This window comes from Podarcis gaigeae, assembly GCF_964106915.1.
Source record: "Podarcis gaigeae genome assembly, chromosome: 3".
NCBI lineage: Eukaryota > Metazoa > Chordata > Lepidosauria > Squamata > Lacertidae > Podarcis > Podarcis gaigeae.
The window spans coordinates 3,729,185-3,754,163 of record NC_139680.1 but is presented as its reverse complement, the minus strand read 5'-3'; the positions used below and the strand labels follow the sequence as shown (position 1 = coordinate 3,754,163).

Genomic DNA, 24,979 nt, shown 5'->3' with positions numbered 1-24,979 from the left:
TGCTAATATCTGTCATAGCCAAAAGTAACACAATGCACCACTATGTGGACTCAGTTCACAATGGGCCAGTTCACGGACAATGAGCTGGTTCATATACTCACCCATCCAGGGATATAATATGCACACAAGGCCACAATTGTACTTCACCTGTGCAGTAACCTCCATTTCCCCACTCACTTGTCAGTGGCCAGGGTTATTCTTCTGAAGGAGGGAAGGATGAAGGTCTATGGGCAATGAGACCACCAACCAGAGCCATGACTCCATCACACTGACAAAGTATTTGAGCCTGCTCCCATTTTCTACCCATTTCCCACACCAATGCATCTTGTGTAAGAAAACCAGAATGAGAGGCCAAACCTTAAGATAATATGTGAGATATGATAACATATTATGACATATTATTGGCTCAGTGCTTTTAAAAAAAAAATTCCAGCACAAAGAAAGTCATGGCATCCCTTGTTCTAGAAGAACATTTGAATAGGAACATTCAGTTTTGAACATTATGACTTGCCACAATCCAGAAAGGACATGTAACACAGTATAAGTCACTGTATTTTCCTTTTCCTGATACATCCTCATGCTCCCATGAATCCCTACTCTGCTTCAGCAGATTCCAGAAGCACATGCAGCAGAACATATGTGCAGCAATTATGTCAGGATGCTAAGTGGACAGAAGCAATCACTGAATGCTGGAATGCCACTTAGTATGCCATCATCAACATCACCTCTGGAAAAATCAGCTGTGTGGCATCACTGCATAAAGAGATACAAGCTGCCAAGGATCAGCAAATGAGGGAGACCAGAACATTTCCTATCACTTCAGCAGTGCATAAATAGTGTAAGTAGTCAATAGCAGGCAGAGTCCAACTATTATCAGGAGGAGGGCCTTAACCCTTCCCTTGCTACAGTCCTGATCCAGACTGGGTGACTGACACCTGCTTCCATTGGCTCAAATGGGAGCTTTACTTCCAATATAATTAGCAGGCACCAGGGACCAATGATGCCATTAAAGAAACAACCAAACCAGCTAGTTTAATCTGTGGTGTCACCTGTGTTCTACTGCAGACCAGGAAATATCAGACAGACATAGGAGAAACTGCTCTGGAGAGTCCCAGGACTGCAACCTATGCAGACATTTGTGACTGAGAAGCAAGATCCTCTATGCTCAATGTGGTTTACTCTCAAATTGGTGCTTAGCACTGAAACCGTACATTTATGCCTGGAAATAGGCAATAAAACTAATTTCTGCATGTCATAGGAGTGCTGGGGAATAGAGACAATTATTATTTCAGAAGAAAACCATGTCAAGAGGTAATGTAAAGAATTGCACATTTTTCTAGACACACAGGTAATAATGATTATTCAATGAAGAATGGTCTATGCTACAATTAAATCCTAAACTGAAGGCCCATATTGTTAGATCCGCACTTCTGAAGCCCATCCCATATAACTGTAAACTGATCTTTTAATTTTTCTTATAAACTTTTACACACCCATTATCTTTGCTTAATTAAGTATTCTATGTATTTGTTTAAATCTTTATTCGGTTCTTGCTCAGATTTATTTAATAATTATTCATTTAGATTCATACTGTTATGCTGTTTATTTAGATGTTTTGCTTATGCTGGTCTATGACCATAATAAAGTACTTAAAATCATCATCATCATCATCATCATCATCATCATCATAGTGATTAGTATCCACACTGAATTTTCAGGTACTGAAAAAAATACATGAAATGACATTTGCCCACCATCATGATGCTGCTGTGATCTAATCACATCCTCCTCTTCCTCCTTCAAGTACAAAGAATGTCTTCAAATCATATTGTGGGTGAAGGGGAGATTCAATTGGCAGTTCTGTATTAATCCTGTGGCAAATGTTTTAGCATATTTTGACAGAAAACCACTAATATTTGATGCGTTAATTGTCTCATTTCCTCTTGGAAAAAATGTGTGATTCCAGGCTGTTAGCAACCTTTACAGATAGCAGCAGAATTTTATGGTTAATCTGCATCCCTGAAAAGAACAGTTCATATTTAGTTATTAACAGTGCTTTTTCCAGGGGGAGGGGTGCAGGGGTATGCATACCCCTAAACATTTTGTGAATTTAAGCTTGGCTTCTTTGAAGGGCACTATTTTGATATGAGTAGGAAAATGAGAGTACCCCTAAACATTTTTTAAGGAAAAAAGCACTGGTTCTTTATAGAGTTTTCTTAGCTTTTCAAGAAAATTTGTCTGTTATAGGAAGCACACAATTTTGTATCAAAAGAAATGGTAGCCATTATTATACAATGCTACCTAAAAAGACTTTATCCGTGAATGTTAACACATCCAACATTAAAAATCCTCAGATCTTCTAAATCAAGAGTAAAGGCAGGCACACCAATTATCTGATTCAACCACACCCCTTAACTTTTGTAACCTATGCAAATGAAATGGGGTGTTGATACATTGGGTTTTCTAAACAGCTTGTGATCACATACTGCAATCTGTGCAATCTGTAATGACTCAGTGCCTTCAACCCTTCATGATGGTTTGCAGTTGGTTTAGAGTCTTAGGCTGCAGCTGCAAACACATTCTGCTTTGGGGGGAAATGGGACTTGCTTCTAAGTAAATGTGCTTAGCTCTATGGGTGATGAAATGATGCCATAGGACAGGGGTCAGCAACCTAAGTCCCATGGGCTACAGGTGGCCCATGGGGGTTGTTTAACCGGCCCCTGAGCTGTCCCCAAACTGAGCCACCCGCTCGGTGAGTCCCCACGTGCTGCACTAAACCAGTGCAGTGCAGCACGGGCACTTGCTTCCGCAGTGCCGAAAACTGCGTCTGTGCAGGCACAGGCAACAGAAATCGTGGGCGGGCTCACACACGGACACACACAAACAATCCGGCCCACGGAGGGATCTCCACAGGTGAGGTAAACCTTGCTGACCATAGGATAAAGAACAAGCACAGACATCAATCCTTCATAAGAAGTTGGCAGGCATGAAAGAGCTCACTAATAAGAGATGCTTTGTTGTTGCATAGAAGATGATTAATCAATTTCAGGAAATAATCTTTTTTTAAACAACGTAGGAGAAATCCAAAGTTCTCCCTGGTCAAAATTGTGTGATTTACTGTTGGACATTGAGTCATTCTGCAGAGAAGGAAACAGGAGTGGTATATAAGCATAATATCATCCAGTGACATCCAGAACCACCTTAAATCTACAAAGAAGGTTATTCCAGTCTTACTAAAAACAAGGAGAAAGGTAAGATTTTGGGAGGGAGGGTGCCAGTTTTATACCATAGTCTGCTATATCCCATAATCTGCTATATGAAGTTTATTAGCAGAGTTAAACAATTTAAGTTAGCTCAGGAGGTTACAACTTATTGATCAAATTTCTATTATTTATGTACTTATTTCATAAAACATACTAGGGTTACCATATTTCATGAAAATCCAGACACAAAAGCTGTTGAGCTCTATTAGGCAAAGTTGTTGAGCTGTGTGGGGGGAGGGGGCAAAGTTGTTGAGTGATTTGCTCCCAGGCACTGTTCCCGACAGCTGGATCCCGGGTATGTCCGGGAAATTCCGGATGTACGGTAACCCTGTTATCAGTAGGTATGAGTATCAAGGAAACCTTTTTGGAAGTGAACTGCATTGGACTGTATTCGTAGTATAGCTACACCTTCACACATTTAAACATATCCTTGTTTCCCTTTCTTTTTGCCTCAAGACAATTCTACTCATTCTTATCCTTCTATACTTCTCCATAAGAGGTTCAGCTAGTAAAAGAGTTCAGCTAGTGAACACATAACATGTGCCCTATTTCCCACTTTATTTTACTATTTGTGATCCTATGCATTCTGGCACCCTGGTCCAGAGATGAACTACAGTCACACCATTTTGGCACAAGGTTGTGCCCTTTATGGGTTATCCAAGAAGAAGAAGTGTTTGGATTTGATATCCCACCATTCACTCCCCTTCAGGAGTCTTAAAGCGGCTAACATTCTCCTTTCCCTTTCTCCCCCACAACAAACGCTCTGGGAGGTGAGTGGGGCTTAGAGACTTCAGAGAAGTGTGACTAGCCCAAGATCACCCAGCAGCTGCAGGTGGAGGAGTGGGGAAGCGAACCCGGTTCACCAGATTACGAGACTACCACTCTTAACCATTACACCACACTGGCTCTCACACTGAGGTAAACCACAGAAAAGCATAGATCACACACTTTGAAGTCAGACTCCTTCCTACAAAACAGAAGGAGCTAGAAGACCCGTAAACACCAAGCAGTCTCAATGTGATGTTCAAGAACTGGGAGGACAATTCCACACCCTCAAAGATGAGGACTCTCTAAGTATTGTGCTAGTGCCATAAAAGTGACCTGAGTGAATTTACCATTACTGTAGAGTGGTCCAGTGTCCATAGATGTGAAGAGAAGTGGAAGGAATATGGCTTAGAGCCAGTGTGGTGTAGTGGTTAGGAGCGGTGGACTTGTAATCTGGGGAACCGGGTTCGCGTCTCCGCTCCTCCACCTGCAACTGCTGGGTGACCTTGGGCCAGTCACACTTCTTTGAAGTCTCTCAGCCCCACTCACCTCACAGAGTGTTTGTTGTGGGGGAGGAAGGGAAAGGAGAATGTTAGTCGCTTTGAGACTCCTTAGGGTAGTGATAAAGCGGGATATCAAATCCAAACTCTTCTTCTTCTCTTCTTAGAAGCTCCACCCTAGAGGCAGTCTTCATAGCCAAGTACATCCATCCAGGATATAAGGTAACAGGTAAAGGGCCCCTTAAAGTTAAATCCAGTCACAAATGACTCTGGGGTTGTGGTGCTCATCTCGCTTTACAGGCCGAGGGAGCTGACATTTGTCCGCAGACAGTTTTTCTGGGTCAGGTGGGCAGCATGACTAAGCCACTTCTGGTGCAACGAAACACCGAAACCAGAGCAGTGCACAGAAACAAGCCATTAATCAGCTGCCAGCACGATATCAGTGTGGCTAAAAGGACCTAGTTGAGAACCTGTGATAGTACCACCTGTGAATTTTAGCATGTACTGGAAGAGATTTCTGTTGCACAACAGATTTAAAAAATGGGAGTTCACTTTCTTCTCCTCCTGCTGCAGCCCCATACTTACTCACAGAATCTGTTCCAGGGTGATGGGAGCCCCTCCAGAGCAAATTGAGGGGCAATTCAGTGAACTGCAGGGGAAAAGAAAGGAAAGGATGGCTGCATAATAAAGGAAATTTGAAGGGCTCAGGTGGTGTTTTTCAGTGCAGCCACTATGTCCACTAACCAGAGACAGAAGCAAAATAGTTTAGTGGGGTGGAGTCAGATGCAAAGTGGTGACTCTGGAGGAGACACTTGCCTGCGGCACTCCTATTCCAGGAGGTACAAATCTACTTCTCAGCTGGTGCCACATGAGCAATTTGAAATGTAAACTACTACTCAGAAGAGTGGCACCATGTTTCAATAAGTACGCTCTTTATCTAAACAGAAACTCTAAGATAATCTCTCCAGTGTTATTTTGTTTTCAGAGATGATCCTGCTCATCGTGTTGCTGAGTCTTGCTGCTCTGCTGCAACAGCCTGCTTCAAGAGTAAGTTTTTTACATTGTGTAGTGTAGCAATACTGAGAGATGCTAAACAGTCTCAGTCAGTGGGACATGAAAAGTTACTAAAGTTAGCTGGATTATTTTCAAATACAAGATTTAGTTGGGCCAGCTAAACCTTCACTTTAATAAGCCAAAATGCTTTTGACTGCTTCATCCATAAACACACTGAAGTGAAAAAACAAATGCAATTAACTTGGGTTAAGCTTAAAACATGATGGAAAGATGGTCCAGTTACATATCCCACTAAAGGTAATGCTAAGTTTCTCATAGTTTTCAGTAGTGGATTTATCCATAGGAGTCCAGAGACATCTTGATGCCTCTGCATCACCCAACTGGAGGACCTGTTGATCTGCTCCATGGAGCCAGTGTGGTGTAGTGGTTAAGAGCGGTAGACTCATAATCTGGTGAACTGGGTTCGATTCCCTGCTCCTCCACCTGCAGCTGCTGGGTGACCTTGGGCCAGTCACACTTCTCTGAAGTCTCTCAGCCCCACTCACCTCACAGAGTGTTTGTTGTGGGGGAGGAAGGGAAAGGAGAATGTGAGCCGCTTTGATATCAAATCCAAACCAAAAAAAAAAAAAAAAAAAAAAAAGGTTAGCTACACCATCACAGAACGCTTAAAATAAATCCCTTCAATTTTAGTTTACAACTGATGTTTCATTTATGGCAGAAGAGCCTGACAGAAGCAAGTGCACACTTTTTAATCATGTCCATGATTCTTAGTGAAAGTATGCTAAAATTACATTGGTGTAATGAAAAATATAATCGTATAAATAAATACAAGAAAAAAAATACTCTCTCTCTCACTTTAGGCACATGCACAAGGGGTTGGACCAGGTGAGCGACAGGAAATTCTTGACAAGCACAATGCCCTGCGGAGAGGAGTGCAGCCACCAGCAAGCAACATGCTGAAGATGGTAAGTGTTTTAAAGGTTTACTACGCTTTCTGGCTGGCAGAAAATTGCATGCGCTAGTTTATACATATCTTTTATTATTTATTGATTTATATTTCCTAGTGGCTACTACATGATTTGCAACTATAAACCCAAATACACAATAACATTAACTTATTTTTTATTTTTTTGAAAATAATATTTATTAAAGTTTTAAAAGTTACAAAAATAAAAAAATAAAAACACCATATTAAACAAAAACAAAACAGCACATCACAATAAGAAGGGGGGGGAGAAACAGAAAAAAGCAGAAAAATAGAAACAAGTAAAAAACACATCAAACCTTCCCATAACTTATCTTTCATTTGCTTGTTTCCTTGACCTCCTCACACCTCCCTTTTTTGTATTCTAGCTCAGTTAGCTATTTCAGCAAATCCTTTCCATCTTTTCCAATTTTTGTCCTGTAATTTATCTTAATATAATATATCAACTTTCCCTCCTTTCACCAATTAACAGTCTGTTTTTTCCTAAACCTTTATAACATTTCTGCTAAAACCACATAGCTTCATTCCAACATCCTTCTAACATTCATTAATTTTACAATGTTTCTGTAGATAGTCTTTAAATTTCTTCCACTCTTCCTCCACTGACTCTTCTCCCTGGTCTCGGATTCTGCCAGTCATTTCCGCCAGTTCCATGTAGTCCATCACCTTCATCTGCCATTCTTCCCGGGTTATTTATTTCATATATACAATTAAAAGCATTCATTGTCCACTACATGGACAATGAATATGCATTTTTCTCAGAAGCTAAGTAGTAGCTAAGAGCACCTAATTCAGCATTTTAACCTTGGTTTGAAGTGGGTTTACGGATCCTGGTAACTACTGTTACGTATGGTTGGCATGGATCAGGAAGAAGAAAACAAAAACGTGCGCACCACCCAGGTAGTATCTGAGAGCACCTAACTCAGCATGTTTGAAAGCTGGCTGTTGCCATTATCCATGACTGACATGAGTCAGGCAGATGTAATACTAAGCCCAAGAGGGAAAAGACTGCACACTTTGATTTTGCTTCATGTATTCAAACCATGACATAGCCTGAGAATAACTATCATTAAAATGACACGCAAGTTTTTTTAAGAGAGCTGAAAGGTGAGAATGATCAGACAAATATGAGCCGCTCCATTTTTACATTTTGCATCCAGTCTCATGTTTAATACATATATTTTTCTTATAGGAATGGAGTGGTGTTGCGGAAGCAAATGCCAGAAACTGGGCGAGTAGATGTAAATATGAACACAGCCAAAAAGAACAAAGAACTGCTGGCAAGTATAGCTTTCACTAAGCATTGTAGAAATAATTTAGAGATCTGAAATATAATCCACATTTAGTCACCATTCACTAACTCTTCAGCAACCCTGCTATTGTCATTCTGCAGATAATACTGAAAATACTGGAGGAATGCCACTAAAAGAGGAACAGTGGAATGTTCTGGTTCTTTCAAAAATTTGAGGTCAGAATTCCACACTCAGTTCTGACCAGCTAAGCTTTGTCTGCAGGAGTGGAGGAAGGGGTGTGTTGTGGGGGCGGACCACCCTGGGTGTGGTGTCTTCGCTGAGGGGGGGGGACATTTGGCACGCCATCCGCCCGCAACTCCCAAGCCTAACCCGAGCCGTAGGGGGAAGGGGGAGCTGCGCCGCTTTGCCATTGTCATTTCTCCCTTCCCCTTTGTTTCGACAGCTCGAGGGAGACTTGGGAGTCGCAGGCAGGCTGCGCACTGAATGTCCGCCATTAGCGACTCGCTCCACCCTTGGCTGCAGGGTGCGCCCGAGTGGCTATCCTGTGCCTGGGAAGGCACCCTCCACACCCCGCACCCCTCAGGAGTGCGCCCCGCCCTGGGCAGCACTGGCATATGCTCCTCCACTGTTTGTCTGTACACACACTTTACACCACGTGTGTCCAAAGTCCGTTTCGGGGGCCTAATCTGGCCCGCTGGTCAGTTTAATCCAGCCCCTGTAGCAGTTTATTTCGGGGGGGAATCCCAATAAAACCTCAACAACTTTGGACGGCCCTTTGGACAGCCCTCACGGCCCTTCACTTCATCAAAACTGGCCCTCTTTGAAAAAAGTTTGGACACCACTGTTTTACACCAATGGTGCATACTCCCTCATTCTCTGAGAATGGTAATGGGACTCACTTGAGTTCCAGCTGGAAAAAAGCCCTGCTTCCACCTACTCTATTATGATCTGGTTTTTTAAAGCATTATTTATGGCCACATCAAAGAAACTGACCCACCAACTCCAGGTTCTCAGAGGGGAAGTGGACTTTGTGCCTCTCTGTTGATTTATATAACTTATTTAGTAACTGATGGCAAATGTGTTTTCATATTGTGCTGTTCTTGATTATGAGGTTTTTGATCGGCCATTTTTCCCTTATCTTGGTAAACTGCTATACAGTATTGCCTCTTTTGCACAAGTTTTTTAATATTTTTCTCTATATCTTTATTTTTCTTTATATACCTGTGATCATCATTTGAGACACTTCTCCATGTGTCACACCATGAAAGGTCTAGATGGTGTAAATTCGAGATTAGGCCTTTTTTGCAGTGGCTCCCCATTTTGCGGACTGCTCTACGCAGAGAGGCTCAACTGGAACCACCATTATATATCTTTAGGAGCCAGGCAAAAACTTTCCTCTAAAACCTTAGCGCTATCAGTCAGTTTGGTTTATTGTGTTTAGCAAGAAGCTATTACCTGTACACACTTAAAAACAATAACAGGAATGCTAATAATAACAGGAATACTGCACTGCTACTAATAATGGTTAACATTTCTACTCCCCAACCCCTACCTCTTTAACTATAATTGGCCTTTATCTATGGCCTTTTAGAAATGGGTGGGATTTTTTAATGTATTTCTTTTTCTTCTTGGTTTTATGGTTTAGCTAGTGTCATGGTGGGGTGGGAGCCGTGTGGCTGCCTGATTGGTTGGCTGGTTGGAAGTCACTTTAGGTTGTCGTGGGTAAGATAAAGCAACTAACATATTTAATAAATAATAGGAATAATCTCCTTCACTTATGCTTGAATATGCTCAGTTGTTTACTCCCTTTCTTGAATTGTTGAAATACTCTGTTATGGGGATGAAGAGAGAGAGAGCACACTATACCTTTTGCTTTGGAACTATTGTTGTACATACAAATGTATACAGATTTACTTAAGCAGACAGATCTGCGGGGGGGGGGGGACAAATCCTGCTTGGAATAAGCAAGTTTTACCGGTTGTAGCATGTTTCTCCAAAGCATTGAAGAGCTCCCCTTGTTTATAGAATTCCCCAAATCACTAATCATGACTTTTGTTAATGTTAACCGTCTCCACTTCTAGATGGATTCACATGTGGTGAAAATTTGCTCATGTCAAGTGGCCCTATGCCATGGTCTAAAGTAATTCAAGAGTGGTACAACGAAGTGAAAGATTTCCAGTACGGTGTTGGAGCGGTCCCTGCAGGAGCCAAAGTTGGCCATTATACCCAGGTAACTCAAACACCGTTTTGTATCTTTGTCAAGTGCATGGTTCAACTAGTCAATCCATGTCTGACAGCCCACTTGCATCTTGGCTTGCTGCTGCCTGTAGTGGGGTACGAGAGCTGGAAAAAAGAAATCCATATTTAGACAAATCTAAAATGTCTGGGATACAAATTTTCATAGCCCTCTGGCAGCTATAGTGGCTCCTAGGAGGCTTAATTTGGTCAGAATCAACTATAGACTTCAGAATTAACACTAAATGCATTAGTTCTGGTAAATGAGCCACCATAGTTGCTGGTGGGCTGTGAAAATTTGTGTCCTGGGCTTTTTAGACTCGTCTGCAGTAGTGCTATTTTTCTGGAAAGAGAGGTGCTGGAACTCACCATGAACACCTCCCTTAGCATAGCACCTGAGAGGCGCCCTGTACAGTCTACCCATGTACTATCTGAAGCCAAAGGGTGTGTTGGTTGCCAGATGTGAAATACATTGGCATTATTTTCAGCTCTCCCACCACACTACAGGGACTGTGCAAAAGAAAAGATAAAGAAACCAAGGAAGGTTCTTGTGCCCCCAACAGGGGACACATCACATGGCAGGTAGACTGCTTTTGGTTTGGTGGGTCGCTTTGGACAGGGTCGGCCTCTCGCACATATTCCTATTCATAGTTTTCACACAGGAAGTTCAGATACTGGATCATCGTTCTCTCTCCTACACTTTTCCTTCTGTGGGTTATTCAGGCACCCATAAGGCCATTCCTATTCACAGCTGTATATAGACTGACAGAACTGTAGAGTAGGAAGGGACCGTGGGGATCATCTAGTCCAGGCATGTCCAACAGATAGATCGTGACCCACCAGTAGATCACTGGATGTTTGTGTTAGATCACTGGTAGATGATCACTGCTCCCCCCAGAAGCTCAACAACTTTGGCTCTTCTAGAAAAAGCTCAACAACTTTGACTTGAACCCCAAAAACGGGGGTAGATCACTGCCAGATTTTAACTCTGTGAGTTGATCGCAGTCTCTTGTGAGTTGGCCCCTGGTCTAATTCCCTGCAATGCAGGAATCCTTTGCCCAAGGTGAGGCTTGAATCCACGACCCTGAGATCAAGACTCTCATGATCTACCAAATGAGCTATTTCTGAGCAGCTACTGCCTGAAGAAAATGATTGAAATTGTTATCTGGAAATTGTTTATTTCTTTAGTATTGTACTCCTTTTCAAGGTGCTCCTAATTATACACAACACAAAGTGGTGGTTGATTTATTTTTGCGGGGGGGAGTTTAAATGGTATTGTCAGATGAATGTTTTCCTGGCTCAAAACAGTTAGATTCTAACTGTTTTTCTTGTGTGGATGTTTTTATATCTACAGGTGGTTTGGTACAGGTCTTACAAAGTCGGTTGCTCTATGAACCAGTGCCCTCAAAATTCCCTAAAATACTACTACGTTTGCCAGTACTGCCCTGCGTAAGTATCATTCAGTCAGTCCGTCATTAAACCTCTTAGTCATTTCTTACCCAAGGTCTCTGAGGGACTTGCAACACATTTAAAACATAAATTAAAAGGCATTATACTATAAAAACAGAATGAAACAACTTCATTAAGAACCACAGGATGCATGGGCAACACACTAGTAATGTATTAACTCTGCATTTCAATGGTTGCCAACCAACTAGAAAACAAAAACAGCCAGGTCGTTCCTATTAGCTTTGAGCCATTTGCCAGGAAATCAGGAAACAACAGTGGATTTTTTTTAAAAGGGCCGAGTCAAAACACCTCAGAAAAGAATTTTCTGGCAATCTATGGAAAACTTTATTTATTTATTGGGTCCTCTGAACAGCTGGAGATTTTCACTCCTCCTCTGGTGAATATTCAGTGACAGGCCCTCCCTAATTTCACCACCCATTACGGTTTGGGGCACTGGTGAATCCAGTGTAACCTTACCTTCATATTGTTGCTGAAGGAAGCAAAGGGCTCTGCTCCCACTCCTTGCAGCTCTCCTCTCTTGGTGCCCATGGCTTCTGTCATCCACCAATGCACCTGCAGCATATTCAACATTAAGTGAGCCACAGTGCCTCAGAAATTAATGTTCTCATTTAGTCTAATTTTTTAAGCTTGTTGTAAACCAGGTGTGGGAACCACCAACCCAGAGACCTAATTAGCCTTGCTCTCAGCCATTCAAGCCCCACCAGGTGCTGGATTTTGTCATTTGAAGAGTTAGTTGGCCGGTCTACATTTTCCTGGACTTGAATAGAACAACTCATAGTAATAGGCCTAATTGAACATATATTTGGGAGGCAAAGAAGATACTGTGTCTCCTCCTCTCACCCCCCCCCCACTCCTGCAGCTGCACCGCAGGCACAGAAGTGTTCGCTCCTGCTCAGTTTGACCACCTGTCTGTGTTCCCCTGCTGGGAAGAGGAGTGCGGCCAAAGTTCCTTCTTCCCACACAATGTCCCTTCTCCTGACAGCCCAAACACTCTGGGAGGGTGATCCTATCAGTGCTGTCTCCACCCAACTCATCCAAAGCCCAGGTCTACCTGAATTAACCTTAATTCAATTCAGGCTGAAGGCTTTAGCTGAAACCAGTTCACAGCCCTACTCCTCACATTGCACAATATTTGTGCTATAAGTTCATTGATTAAATAAATGGAATAGAACTTTTCTAATTAAGAAAATAATTTACTGAGATTATACGATCATTCTAGTCAAATATATCCTTGTTTACTCTTTCACTTTCATCATTCCAGAGGGAACATAGTAGGGTCACTTCAAACCCCGTATAAGTCTGGATCACCTTGTGGGGACTGCCCTGGCTCATGCGACAATGGATTATGCAGTGAGTAGAAATAACTTCAAATATTATCATAATGCCTTTTTGTACTTTAGAAAGAGCACATAATAAGAATGGATTCCAGTAAATTTGATGGAAGCTTATTCCTGAGTAGATGTGCACAAGATTATAGACCCCATAACCTTCCTTATTCTGTAGGTGGTTGCAGGATGTCTATGTAAATGTTCTCGTGACCTGCACATCCACCCTTACAAACATGCCCAATTTATTCTGGGTTACAGCCAGGATTGCTAAACTAATTACTAATTCAGTTCCTACATTCATTAAAACAACTGCTAAATAATGTTTTAAGTGGGGGGCTTTTTCTTGTAAATCACCTCCACTATAGCAACTAAAAATGAAAGCATCTCTTGAATTTGAGTCACAGGGGCATTTTGCTTTTGTTAACTCTGATGTGTTCTTGTCCTTTTTCATTTTCAGCCAATCCTTGCAAACATGATAATAAGTACATCAACTGTGATGAGGCCGTGCAATCGCAAGGGTGCAAGGGCAGCCTTGCGAATGACTGTGCTGCTTCTTGCTATTGTCAGACTGAAATAAAATAGGGGGTCCCCTACGTGATCTTCATTGAACTCTGCATTCTCATTTAATTTTCATCCTCCAGCATCTTCTGACAAATCCCATCCAAATGAAATTTGTTGATTTGTTTTTGAATCGGAAAACTCATAAAAAGTCTTGCATGCATGGATGTTTTCATTCTTTCTTTTTGCCTGATGGGGAGGAATGGAAGTTGGGAGTAGGGTCTTACAGTCGCAGGAAAAATAACAGACACAGAGATGCAAAAGATCCCAAGAAGGACACAATGTATGGCTGATTAAATGTGAATGGAAGGCGGACAAACGAAATGAAATCAATGCAGCATAAGCAGCTGCTACACCTGGGCCCACCCTGACATAACACAGGTGAAAATTCTCAAGCCAGGAAGAGAATAAAAATCGATGAGTTGATTGAGTTTAGAATGTGAGACTGCACATGATCAGAGCATTTTGTTGCAGTTTATCAAGGTCTGCGAAGTGGCTTGTGTACCAAGAGTGGAACGTAGCAACCAAAGTACAGAGGATGAGGAAATGTTTGCTTTCTTGGCTTTGTCATGAGTTTCTTCACATCACATTATTTATGTATTTATACACACACATGCGGACCCTCATTTGTATTGAACGTTCCCCCAGCAACAGGCAAGAAAAGTCTCTCTGGTGTGATGCTGTAGCCCAGTGAAGCAGTACAAAAACAAGAGTTGGCATTAGTTTTATTTTGTTCCTTTGTGGGAGCATAACACTGGTAACCCATTTTCATCAGTGAGATATTGGAGGGCCAGCTACTCTAAACAGGAAAGATCCCTAAGCAGGTATATTTAGAGTTGTTGGAGAGAGAAGGGCCCAGAAACAAGAGGGGGGCCCTGACTCTTGTGGGACCAGGCATCGGGCTCCCCAACCCATATAAATAAGAGACAAATAAGACTGGTTTTGGCGGTCAAAACAGGCCACAGTTTTATTGAATACAGATGAAAGAGGATTGGCTTGGGCATAGGGCAATCTAAATACTTCTGGCCCACCCGCTGGAAGTGAGGCGTGGTAAATCCAGGTGAGGGTTCCTAAGACTTGCATCAAATAGGGTGACCACTGTCTGGGGAAGTGCCTTCAGCCCTGGCTTCACTGACTTGAAAGATAATCCAAGCATCTATAAATTTAGAAAGCCAAAACATGAAGGTGATATTTTATCAGATGGCAGCAGGTGCTGAGCACCCTTAGCAACAACGGCATGTCTGTATCCAAGTCCCACTAGGGACTCAAGAAGGTAAGGGGCTCCCAGGTCAGCAGAATAAATCAAACAAACTTATTGTACCTGCTGCTAGCCTGACACTGGCCAGAGGAGGACAATCTAACTGTATACTGGAGTGTGTTTGTTTAAGCACTTTCCTCTGTGTCCATACTATTTCATTCACTGTCCAAGTGTGCTCCCTTTCTTCCTATATACATAAAAATGTAAGGTTGTCATCACACAGCCCCCATTGGATGACTTGTAGTGCATGTAACCATGTACAGTATGTATGCATCCCGGTAAAGTGTAGGTGTTTAACAACTGGCTGGTAGGGGAATTCCTGTAGCTCCAATAAAATATCTGAGAGATGCATGGAGGGAGCTAGTGGTATCAGCCTTCTTCCCTGGGAGTATGAAACATGCAAAGTACTAGGGCACACAATAACCCTCAAGAACAAATGGGCAAGGGGGAAACTTAAGAGGCTATGGGAAAGTCACACAGAATCTACCTTCCATCATAATTTATGGAACTTCTTAGCCTGTCAAAGGCTATAAAATGTTTACAGGAGCCCCAAACATTAACAGTAACCTGCCCCAAAGAGAAAATGGGTGTGTATGATAAAATTACCCCCCTTCACCACAGAAAAACCACCCTGCATTCCTGGAATGGAGCAGGGAGGACTGAAAACTGCCCCCTGATGGGCTGCACAAAAGGGGGAGAAGGGAAATGTAGGGAACCCAGGAGAAACCCCCACAGAGCCTGCAACCACTGAACCCTGCTGCCTCAAAGGGGGCTGTAAACAGCACATTGTTGTGGGGGAAGCTGGCCAGGATGCCCACCCACCTCCCAGAGGCCATACACCATGGTGATCTTGATGAGGCCACCACACCTACCACTCACCCCAGCTTCTGCAGCTGCCAACCCATCTCCATGGATTATGATAACCCTTGGAGCAGGAGCCATGAGGAAACCACAGTTGCTGGGCACACTTTAATGCCCCAAACACATCTGACTTCCACCTAGGCCCAACCTACTAAGTAAATTCTTATGATCCTGAATCATTAAGGTTTCAGTGGTGTTTTTCCACCAGATTTGTCCCTGTTTTTTAAAAAAATAATAATAATCTGAAGGCTATATATATTTTTGTTTGCAAATATTGGGGGGGGGTTACTTGGGGATTGCTGTTTCATTTCTGATTTCCTGATATGTTTTTGTTTTTGTTTTTAATAAATATTTATTAAGATTTTACAGAATCACAACAAAACACAAAACAGAAAAATAGAAAATACAAAAAACCAAAAATAGACAAAAAGAAAAAGAAAAAATTCATTATTCCTTTTCTAACTTTAAAGTTCATTACCTTATTTCCTTGACCTCCTCACACCTCCCCTTTTTGTATTCCCATTTACATAATCAAATCAGCAAATCCTTACCCTCTTTCAATTTATCATCTTTAACTTTGTATCTTAACATATCACAACTCAAATATTTATATCCATCAATTCATTTTTGCATACTCTTACTAACTTTATCACTAATGCCGCTTATTTTCAATCCAACATCATGTTAACATTCATAAATTTTACACTGTTTCTGTAAATAGTCTTTAAATTTCTTCCAGTCCTCTTCCACCAGCTCTTCTCCCAGGTCTCGGATTCTGCCAGTCATTTCCGCCAATTCCATATAGTACATTACTTTCATCTGCCATTCTTCCAGGGTGGGTAGATCTTGTGTCTTCCAATACTTTGCGACGAGTATTCTTGCTGCTGCTGTAGCATACATAAAAAAAGTTCTGTCCTTCTTTAACACCAATTGGCCGACCATGCCCAGGACAAAGGCCTCTGGTTTCTTCAGGAAGGTGTACTTAAACACCTTTTTCATTTCATTATAGATCATTTCCCAGAAAGCCTTAATCTTTGGGCACGTCCACCAAAGGTGAAAGAATGAACCCTCAATCTCTTTACATTTTCAACATTTATTATCGGGCAGATGATAAATTTTTGCAAGCTTGACTGGGGTCATGTACCACCTGTATATCATTTTCATAATATTCTCTCTTAAGGCATTGCATGCCGTAAATTTCATACCAGTGGTCCACAACTGTTCCCAGTCCGCAAACATAATATTATGACCAATATCTTGTGCCCATTTAATCATAGCTGATTTAACCGTTTCAGCCTGCGTATTCCATTTTAACAGCAAGTTATACATTCTTGATAGTATCTTAGTTTTGGGTTCTAGTAGTTCCGTTTCCAATTTTGATTTTTCCACCTGGAAGCCAATTTTTTTGTCCGAATTGTAGGCCTCTCTTATTTGAAAATAATGAAGCTAGTCTCGCACTTTATCTTTTAATTTCTCAAAACTCTGCAATTTCAGTTTGTCTCCTTCTTGTTCCAGTATTTCCCAATACTTCGGCCATTTGGCCTCCGTATTGAGTCTTTTCAGAGCCTTTGCTTCCATTGGTGACAACCACCTTGGGGTCTTATTCTCCAATAAATCTTTATATCTTGTCCAGACATTAAACAATGCTTTCCTGACAATATGGTTTTTAAATGTTTTATGTGCTTTAACCTTGTCGTACCACAAATATGCATGCCACCCAAAAAACATTGTTGAAATCTTCTAAATCCAAAGTGTCTGTGTTTTCAAGAAGCAGCCAGTCTTTCAACCAGCAGAATGCTGCTGATTCATAGTAAAGTTTAAGGTCTGGCAGGGGAAATCCGCCTCTTTCCTTTACATCAGTTAGTATTTTGAATTTAATTCTGGGCTTTTTGCCCTGCCAGACATGATTTCCTGATATGTTTTTGATGCCTTTTCATTTATTAGCTAATTCAAGCAGCCCATATTGTTTCCATAATGACAAAGTAACCAACAATGTTTCATAATCTCTTTAATATAATTAATTGCAATCAGTGGAGGCAGTCCTAGACAAAGTTTCCTCTTATATTATGAGGCGGGGGAAAGTATAACATTTTGCCTGAGAAGAGACCAGTGTTTTTAATGTTCCAAACTTAGGTTGCTTTTAACAAAATCTTTTGGTCATAGCAATCTGAGCATATATTGTAGGCTGAACCATTCACAAGATTGGAACGCAAATAGATACCTGCTATAAAATGAATTTTAAACATTATTTCACAGTGGTGAAAATGATTATATAGCGTATCCACGCTGAAAGAGGGCACATGTTGCAGTAAGACCTGGAGGCTGACCTCCTGGTTGTAGGTGGGTATATTGGACAGCCACAACACCCGATTAGTAGGTCCCGACACAACACCCGATTAGTACTTTAATTGAGCAATAAATCCTCATTCTACACTCTGGCTGCTGATTTTTAAGTGGTAAGGATTGCTCTTCTTTTCAAAGAGAAGTGGATGAAAGAAAGTCTATCAGTGCAGAAATGAGACCACCCTCCAGACCCCTGACTCCATAGGACAAGCATAGCATTGGAGCCCAGCCCAATCTTCTCACTATTTCCTAAACCAACCCATATTGTGTTGTTGTTGTTTAGTCGTTTAGTCGTGTCCGACTCTTCGTGACCCCGTGGACCAGAGCATGCCAGGCCCTCCTGTCTTCCACTGTCTCCCGCAGTTTGGTCAGACTCATGTTTGTAGCTTCGAGAACACTGTCCAACCATCTCGTCCTCTGCCGTCCCCTTCTCCTTGTGCCCTCCATCTTTCCCAACATCAGGGTCTTTTCCAGGGAGTCTTCTCTTCTCATGAGGTGGCCAAAATATTGGAGCATATTATGTTAGAAAACCAAAACAAGAGGCAAAACTTCAGTCTAGTAAGTGAGGTATAAATGACATATTATTGGCCCTGTGCCAACAACTTATCAAGAAGCGTTCAAGATATAGCTTGTTCTAGCCGTATGTTTGATTTTGAGCATTACAGCTTGTAGAAATCAAGAAATTACTTACAATATTACTTACTGTTTTTTGTTTCCCCATTGTCATGTTCTACCTAAATAGGTTACAGAAGTGCAGGAAGGGGTGGATTAAGACCTACAGAAGCCCTAAGCAACCCTGTATGTGATTTTTAAAAAAGCAATAGGAAACCATAAAATAAAATAATATTTTTCAAATGACATGAAACTTACATGTGTGCTGAAATTAAAATCACTTTTCTGTCTAGATTTTCTGATTGCAAAATTCTGGATGAATTCATCGAAGCTGACTTGATGAAGCATGTCTGCAATGGCGGAGGAAGGGGGTGCGGTGGGGGCAGACCACCACTTGGGGACAGGGTGACATAATGCCGGGCGGCACTCAACGCGGGGCCTGCAGTGCACCCGAGCCACACGTGTCTCCTGGGAGAGACACGGTGACTTAGGCGCACGCAGGCTCCACGCTGCCTAAATGGTCCTCCCGCTGCCTCCCTCCCCCCAGCTGTAGGACGACTGAGTGGGAGGAGCGGTGGACTCGTAATCTGGTGAACCGGGTTCGCTTCCCCACTCCTCCACATGCAGCTGTTGGGTGACCTTCGACTAGTCACACTTCTCTGAAGTCTCTCAGCCTCACTCACCTCACAGAGTGTTTTTTTGTGGGGGAGGATGGGAAAGGAGATTGTGAGCCACTTTGAGACTCCCTACGGTAGTGATAAAATGGGATACCAAATCCAAACTCTTCTCCTTGGAGGCCCCGCGGAGCGTCCTGCCCCGGCTCACCCCACGGGCAGCTGGCCCCGCCCACTGCCCCAAGAACCCGATCCGCTTGCTCCGTCGCTGCATGTCTGCTTCCCTACACAGTCCGTCCTGAGTGTTTTTTATTCTGTTTAGATGAGAAAAAGGGCAGAGCACTTGTTAGAAAAATACATTGTACACCCTCTGCACACTTGGAAATACACACTGTGTTCCATCATTCCATATGGCATCATTGTGAGAATATATTGTTCATCAGATAAGTGCATATGCTTTAGAAAAGAAAATCTACCTGGTGCTTCTTCACCTCTCCTCTTCATATTAGCGTCAACTTCAATTACAGCATAGATATCAGAAATTTGTCTTTGAAGTGCAGTGCTGTTCCTATCGCACTGCCATTGGCTTGTTTTTCCATAATTTTCTCGCAGTACTGGGCTTTCTTTGCAGTCAGTATAAGGCAATATATCTTTTGATATGTCTTCTGCAGGCAGGTCGGCAGTAGCCATAAAATTTCTCACTTTTCTCAGTGCAACCATTTTTTTAAAGCCTCCTACCTTGTGGAATTCCCTTCTAAGAGACATAGAGTTGGCACTATCAATCCGGGAACTCCAGGACTCATTTATGGGAAGAGGCTCAATAGCCGGCTCCTGTCAGGAGAGGCAATGAGATCGGTATCTGTGTGATCCCTGTGATCTGCTGGCAGAGTCTGAAATGTTAATGAGCACCTCAGTGCTTCCTTCTCTCTGCAGTTCTGCATCAGGAAGAGAAAAGGCATTGCCCTGATTAATGCTTCAGATGTTAAAAAGAACAGATGTTAGAAGGCCCTGGAGGGGTTTACAAGGGTGTGTTTCACTGTACAGTTGGACTTGGGTTACATTTGGTGACAGAACAATATGGGGAACAAGGTGTCTCTCTGTGTGTCCCCTCCATCTTAGGAGAAAGGAGTAACTTCAGACACCTCCTCCACAGCTGTCACAGCCTGGTCAGGTTTGTGGGCAGCTGTACCCATATCTATAAAACCAGAGTCGGATTTATATGTATTAGCCAACTGGTATCAAGTGATTTGCTTTTAAATTCTATTTCAGAATTTTGTAAGTTTAATTTACAAGGAATGGATGTCTCTATCATCAAAACAAATCAATTGGATTGTCATATTGTGTCTTGAAATGAATTACAGTGGTGCCTCAGGTTACAGACACTTCAGGTTACAGACTCCGCTAACCCCGAAATAGTACCTCGTGTTAAGAACTTTGCTTCAGGATGAGAACAGAAATCGCCCCGCAGTGACTACTTCAGTGTTTTTTCAAAAATAAGAAATATAGTGGTACCTCGGGTTAAGAACTTAATTCGTTCTGGAGGTCCATTCTTAACCTGAAACTGTTCTTAACCTGAAGCATCACTTTAGCTAATGGGGCCTCCTGTTGCTGCCGCACCACCACCATGCGATATCTGTTCTCATCCTGAAACAAAGTTCTTAACCCGAGGTACTATTTCTGGGTTAGCGGAGTCTGTAACCTGAAGCGTCTGTAACCTGAAGTGTCTGTAACCCGAGGTAAAAAGGTAAAGGTACCCCTGCCCATACGGGCCAGTCTTGACAGACTCTGGGGTTGTGCGCCCATCTCACTTAAGAGGCCAGGGGCCAGCGCTGTCCGGAGACACTTCCGGGTCACGTGGCCAGCGTGACATCGCTGCTCTGGCGAGCCAGAGCCGCACACGGAAACGCCGTTTACCTTCCCACTGGTAAGCGGTCCCTATTTATCTACTTGCACCCGGAGGTGCTTTCGAACTGCTAGGTTGGCAGGCGCTGGGACTGAGCAGCGGGAGCGCACCCCGCCGCAGGGATTCGAACCGCCGACCTTTCGATCGGCAAGTCCTAGGCGCTGAGGCTTTAACCCACAGCGCCACCTGCGTCCCTCGTAACCCGAGGTACCACTGTATTAAAGTTTTCAACAACAAAAAAATCCTCTCATTTATTATTTATTTTATGGTGCCTCTGCTTTGCTGATTCCATAAGGACATTCTTAGTCTGCTTATTGGGTAATCCAGAACTGAGCGCATGCAACAGAAAGTATTTGCAGAAATTATATCTCCCCTGTGATGCTAATGGAATGTAAGCAAATACTGAAGATTCAAATGGCCGTTGGTGTGTGATAACATCATCTCCAGGAATACCAGCTGAGTGGCATCAATGCATCAACTGACGCGGGAATCAGCAAATGAGTGAGGCAGGGGAAGGAGGGAATGGGTCCAACTTTCAAAACAAGAAGATTTCCCATCACTTCAACATCTGCAGTAGCAGGTTAAAAACACTTACCGTCCATCCTTGTTTACTAGATTATGGCACCACCAGTGCATTACTTCATACACAGAAAGAAGGAAGGAAGAAACCTCTTTGGTAGCAGCAATAGCTTGTGAAATCCTCTCATTACATTGTATATTGAGTCAATGATGTGTTTAGATCTACCAGCGATAAAATGATGCCACAGGATAAAGAAAAAGCACAGATATCAATCCATCATGGTTGGAATTTTTCAGGAAATAAAACATTGTTAAAAAGACATGTGACAGATTCAAACTTCTGACTGGTCAATGAGGTGTGTAATTTACCGTTGGACACTGAGTCATTCTACAAAGCAGGAAACAGGAGAGGTATATAAGCATAACATCGCCCGTTGATTTCCATAACCTCTTTGAAGCTACAAAGAAGGTACTTCAAGTCTTCCTTGAAATAATAAGGTAAGGTTTAAGAGGGGGGGGGTGTTTGTTAAGCTATACATTAGCCTGCTGTATCCCATAACCTCCTACATGAAGGTTGCTAGGAGAGTTAAGTAAGATAAATTGTATAAAAATAATTGCTCAGAAGGATGCATCTTATTGATCAAATTCCTACTGAAGAATCTGCACTTAAGCCATCTGTAATGCTGTAATTGGGACGCAGGTGGCGCTGTGGGTTAAAGCCTCAGCGCCTAGGACTTGCCAATCGAAAGGTCGGCGGTTCGAATCCCTGCGGCGGGGTGCGCTCCCGCTGCTCGGTCCCAGCGCCTGCCAACCTAGCAGTTCGAAAGCACCTCCGGGTGCAAGTAGATAAATAGGGACCGCTTACCAGCGGGAAGGTAAACGGCGTTTCCGTGTGCGGCTCTGGCTCGCCAGAGCAGCGATGTCACGCTGGCCACGTGACCCAGAAGTGTCTCCGGACAGCGCTGGCCCCTGGCCTCTTGAGTGAGATGGGCGCACAACCCCAGAGTCTGGCAAGACTGGCCCGTACGGGCAGGGGTACCTTTACCTTTACCTTTCAATACTGTAATGCTGTAATGCTGGGGGTGTATCTAATGTATGTTTTACAAAAGTTTACTGTCATGCTTTCTCATGGGAGGTAAAGGTAAAAGGACTCCTGGACAGTTAAGTCGAGTCAAAGGCGACTATGGGGTGTGGCGCTCATTTTGCTTCCGGCTAAGGGAGCTGGTGTTCTGGGTCATGTGGCCAGCATGACTCAACCGCTTCTGGCGCAACAGAACACTGTGATGGAAACCAGAGCGCATGGAAATGCCGTCCACCTTCCTGCCACAGCGGTACCTATTTATCTACTTGCACCAGTCTGCTTTCGAACTGCTTGGTTGGCAGGAGCTGGAACAGAGCAATAGGAGCTCACTCTGTCACACAGATTCGAACAGCCGACCTTCTGACTGGCAAGCTCAAGAGGCTCAGTGGTTTAGACCGCAGCTGTATGTGTAAATACACTGTATGTGTAAATACAGTGTGTGTAAATACAAATCTGCATCCGAGTTACTACAGGTCAATAATTATTTCTAACTGCCTGATTTTGGGGTGGGGGTGGGTTTCAGCAAGTTATAAGCTATTTTAAGCATTGTACATTCATTGGGAGGGTGTGGTATAAATCTAAAATTAATTGCCACTCTTAAACAAGCCTTATTCATCCATTTCATCCAGAGTTCTTCCAGCAGGTTCTGATCTGCCACCTGCCCTGTTCTAGGAGGCACAAATCTATTTTCTCATGTGGAGCCACATGAGCATTTTGAAATTTAAACTACTACTCAGAAGAGTGGCACCATGTTTCATTAAGTACGTTCTTTATCTAAACAGAAACTCTAAGATAATATCTCCAGTGTTATTTTGTTTTCAGAGATGATCCTGCTCATCGTGTTGCTGAGTCTTGCTGCTCTGCTGCAACAGCCTGCTTCAAGGGTAAAGTGTTGTTGTTTTTTACATTGTGTAGTGTAGCAATACTGAGAGATGCTTAACTCTCTCCTGTCTCAGTCAGTGGGACATGAAAAGTTACTAAAGTTAGCTGGGTTGTTTTCAAATACGAGATTGGAGCTTCGTCAACCTAAACATTCTCTTTAATTAGCCAAAATGTGCTTCATTGCTTCATCTGTGAACACAATAAATTTTAAGAAGATCATATTTAATGGAGAAAGGAAGTTGATTTCAATAACCGTGGATTTATCCAGAGTACGTCAGAGAGACGTTAATGCCACGGCATTGCCCAACAGTTCACAACAGCTTACAACTGAGATTTTGTTTATGTCAGATTTCATTTATGGCATGTTTTCACCATGGCCATGATTCTTACAGAAACAGTGCTAAAATTATATTGGTGTAATATATTATGAATAAATGCAAGAGGAATTTAATCACTCTCTCACTTTAGGCACATGCACTAGGAGTTGGACCAGGTGACCAAAAGCAAATTCTTGACAAGCACAATGCCCTGCGGAGAGGAGTGAAGCCCACTGCAAGCAACATGCTGAAGATGGTAAGATAGAAAGAGGTGAAAATCATAGTTCCAGGTACATTGGCAAGTGCTTTGCATGTTTACTACACTTTCTTGCAGACAGAAAACTTGTTCTTGATCACTTCAAGAATGAGGCTCACAAGCAGATTTGCATTTCACAAGGGAATGCCATTTAAACATCATTTTTTAATTTAAAAAGGACAAGCAGGCACATGATATTTGCATTTGCTAATTCATAGGTATAAGTGCGAATTTAGAACTACTCAGTATGATTTCAACAGAAATACAATGCTGGCTGGCTGTCCTTAGCTTGTGATATTAGAGTCAGCTTAAGGAAGTCATGCCGATTCATGTTCAGCAAGCAAGGTTCAGCTTAATGAGTTGCGGTAATCATTAGTAATAATAGTGCAGGCTCAGAGTCTATTGATGCCGCTTCTCACCTCTGCGCTTTGTGTTCCCTTGGATAGATATAATCCACCCCCTTGCTTGCTTTAACTTCCTACATGTTCTTGTCCAATCAGGAGGAAAAAACCATGTATGCTTTCCCTTCGTCCACTTGTCCATGTAGTGGGCTATGAATATGCACTTACCTCAGAAGTAACTTAGTAGTAGCTGAGAGTGCCTAACTCAGTCTCTTAGGTAAAAGGTAAAGGACCCCTGGATGCTTAAGTCCAGTCAAAGGCGACTATGGGGTGTGGTGCTCATCTCGCTTCAGGCCAAGGGAACCGGCGTTTGTCCACAGACAGCTTTCCGGGTCATGTGGCCAGCATGACTACACTGCTTCTGGTGCAACCTAACACCGTGACGGAAACCAGAGCACACGGAAATGCTGTTTACCTTCCCGCTGCAGTGGTACCTATTCATCTACTCGCACTGGCATGCTTTCAAACTGCTAGGTTGGCAGGAGCTGGGAGAGAGCAATGGCAGCTCACCCCGTTGTGGGGATTCGAACTGCCAACCTTCTGATCGGTAAGTCCAAGAGG

General features: G+C 42.7%; 1 protein-coding gene and 1 long non-coding RNA gene across 2 annotated transcripts in view; both read left to right on the top strand.

Moving 5' to 3' along the window:
- The window catches only part of LOC310841157 (uncharacterized protein), a gene marked incomplete at its 5' end in the record, with an annotated part of 47,759 nt that overhangs the window by 15,805 nt on the left and 6,975 nt on the right, over window positions 1-24,979 (top strand). Inside the window, 8 exons of the mRNA XM_083731747.1 lie at window positions 9,862-10,010; window positions 11,370-11,464; window positions 12,747-12,835; window positions 13,271-13,375; window positions 19,790-19,914; window positions 20,179-20,230; window positions 23,385-23,446; window positions 23,913-24,017. Coding sequence (XP_083587873.1) covers window positions 9,862-10,010; window positions 11,370-11,464; window positions 12,747-12,835; window positions 13,271-13,375; window positions 19,790-19,914; window positions 20,179-20,230; window positions 23,385-23,446; window positions 23,913-24,017 — 782 coding nt within the window. The remainder of the gene's footprint in view (window positions 1-9,861; window positions 10,011-11,369; window positions 11,465-12,746; window positions 12,836-13,270; window positions 13,376-19,789; window positions 19,915-20,178; window positions 20,231-23,384; window positions 23,447-23,912; window positions 24,018-24,979) is intronic.
- On the top strand, window positions 5,455-7,812 carry LOC310840717. Its single transcript, XR_014562037.1, has 3 exons — window positions 5,455-5,575; window positions 6,403-6,507; window positions 7,720-7,812. It is a non-coding gene; the product is annotated as an uncharacterized lncRNA (long non-coding RNA).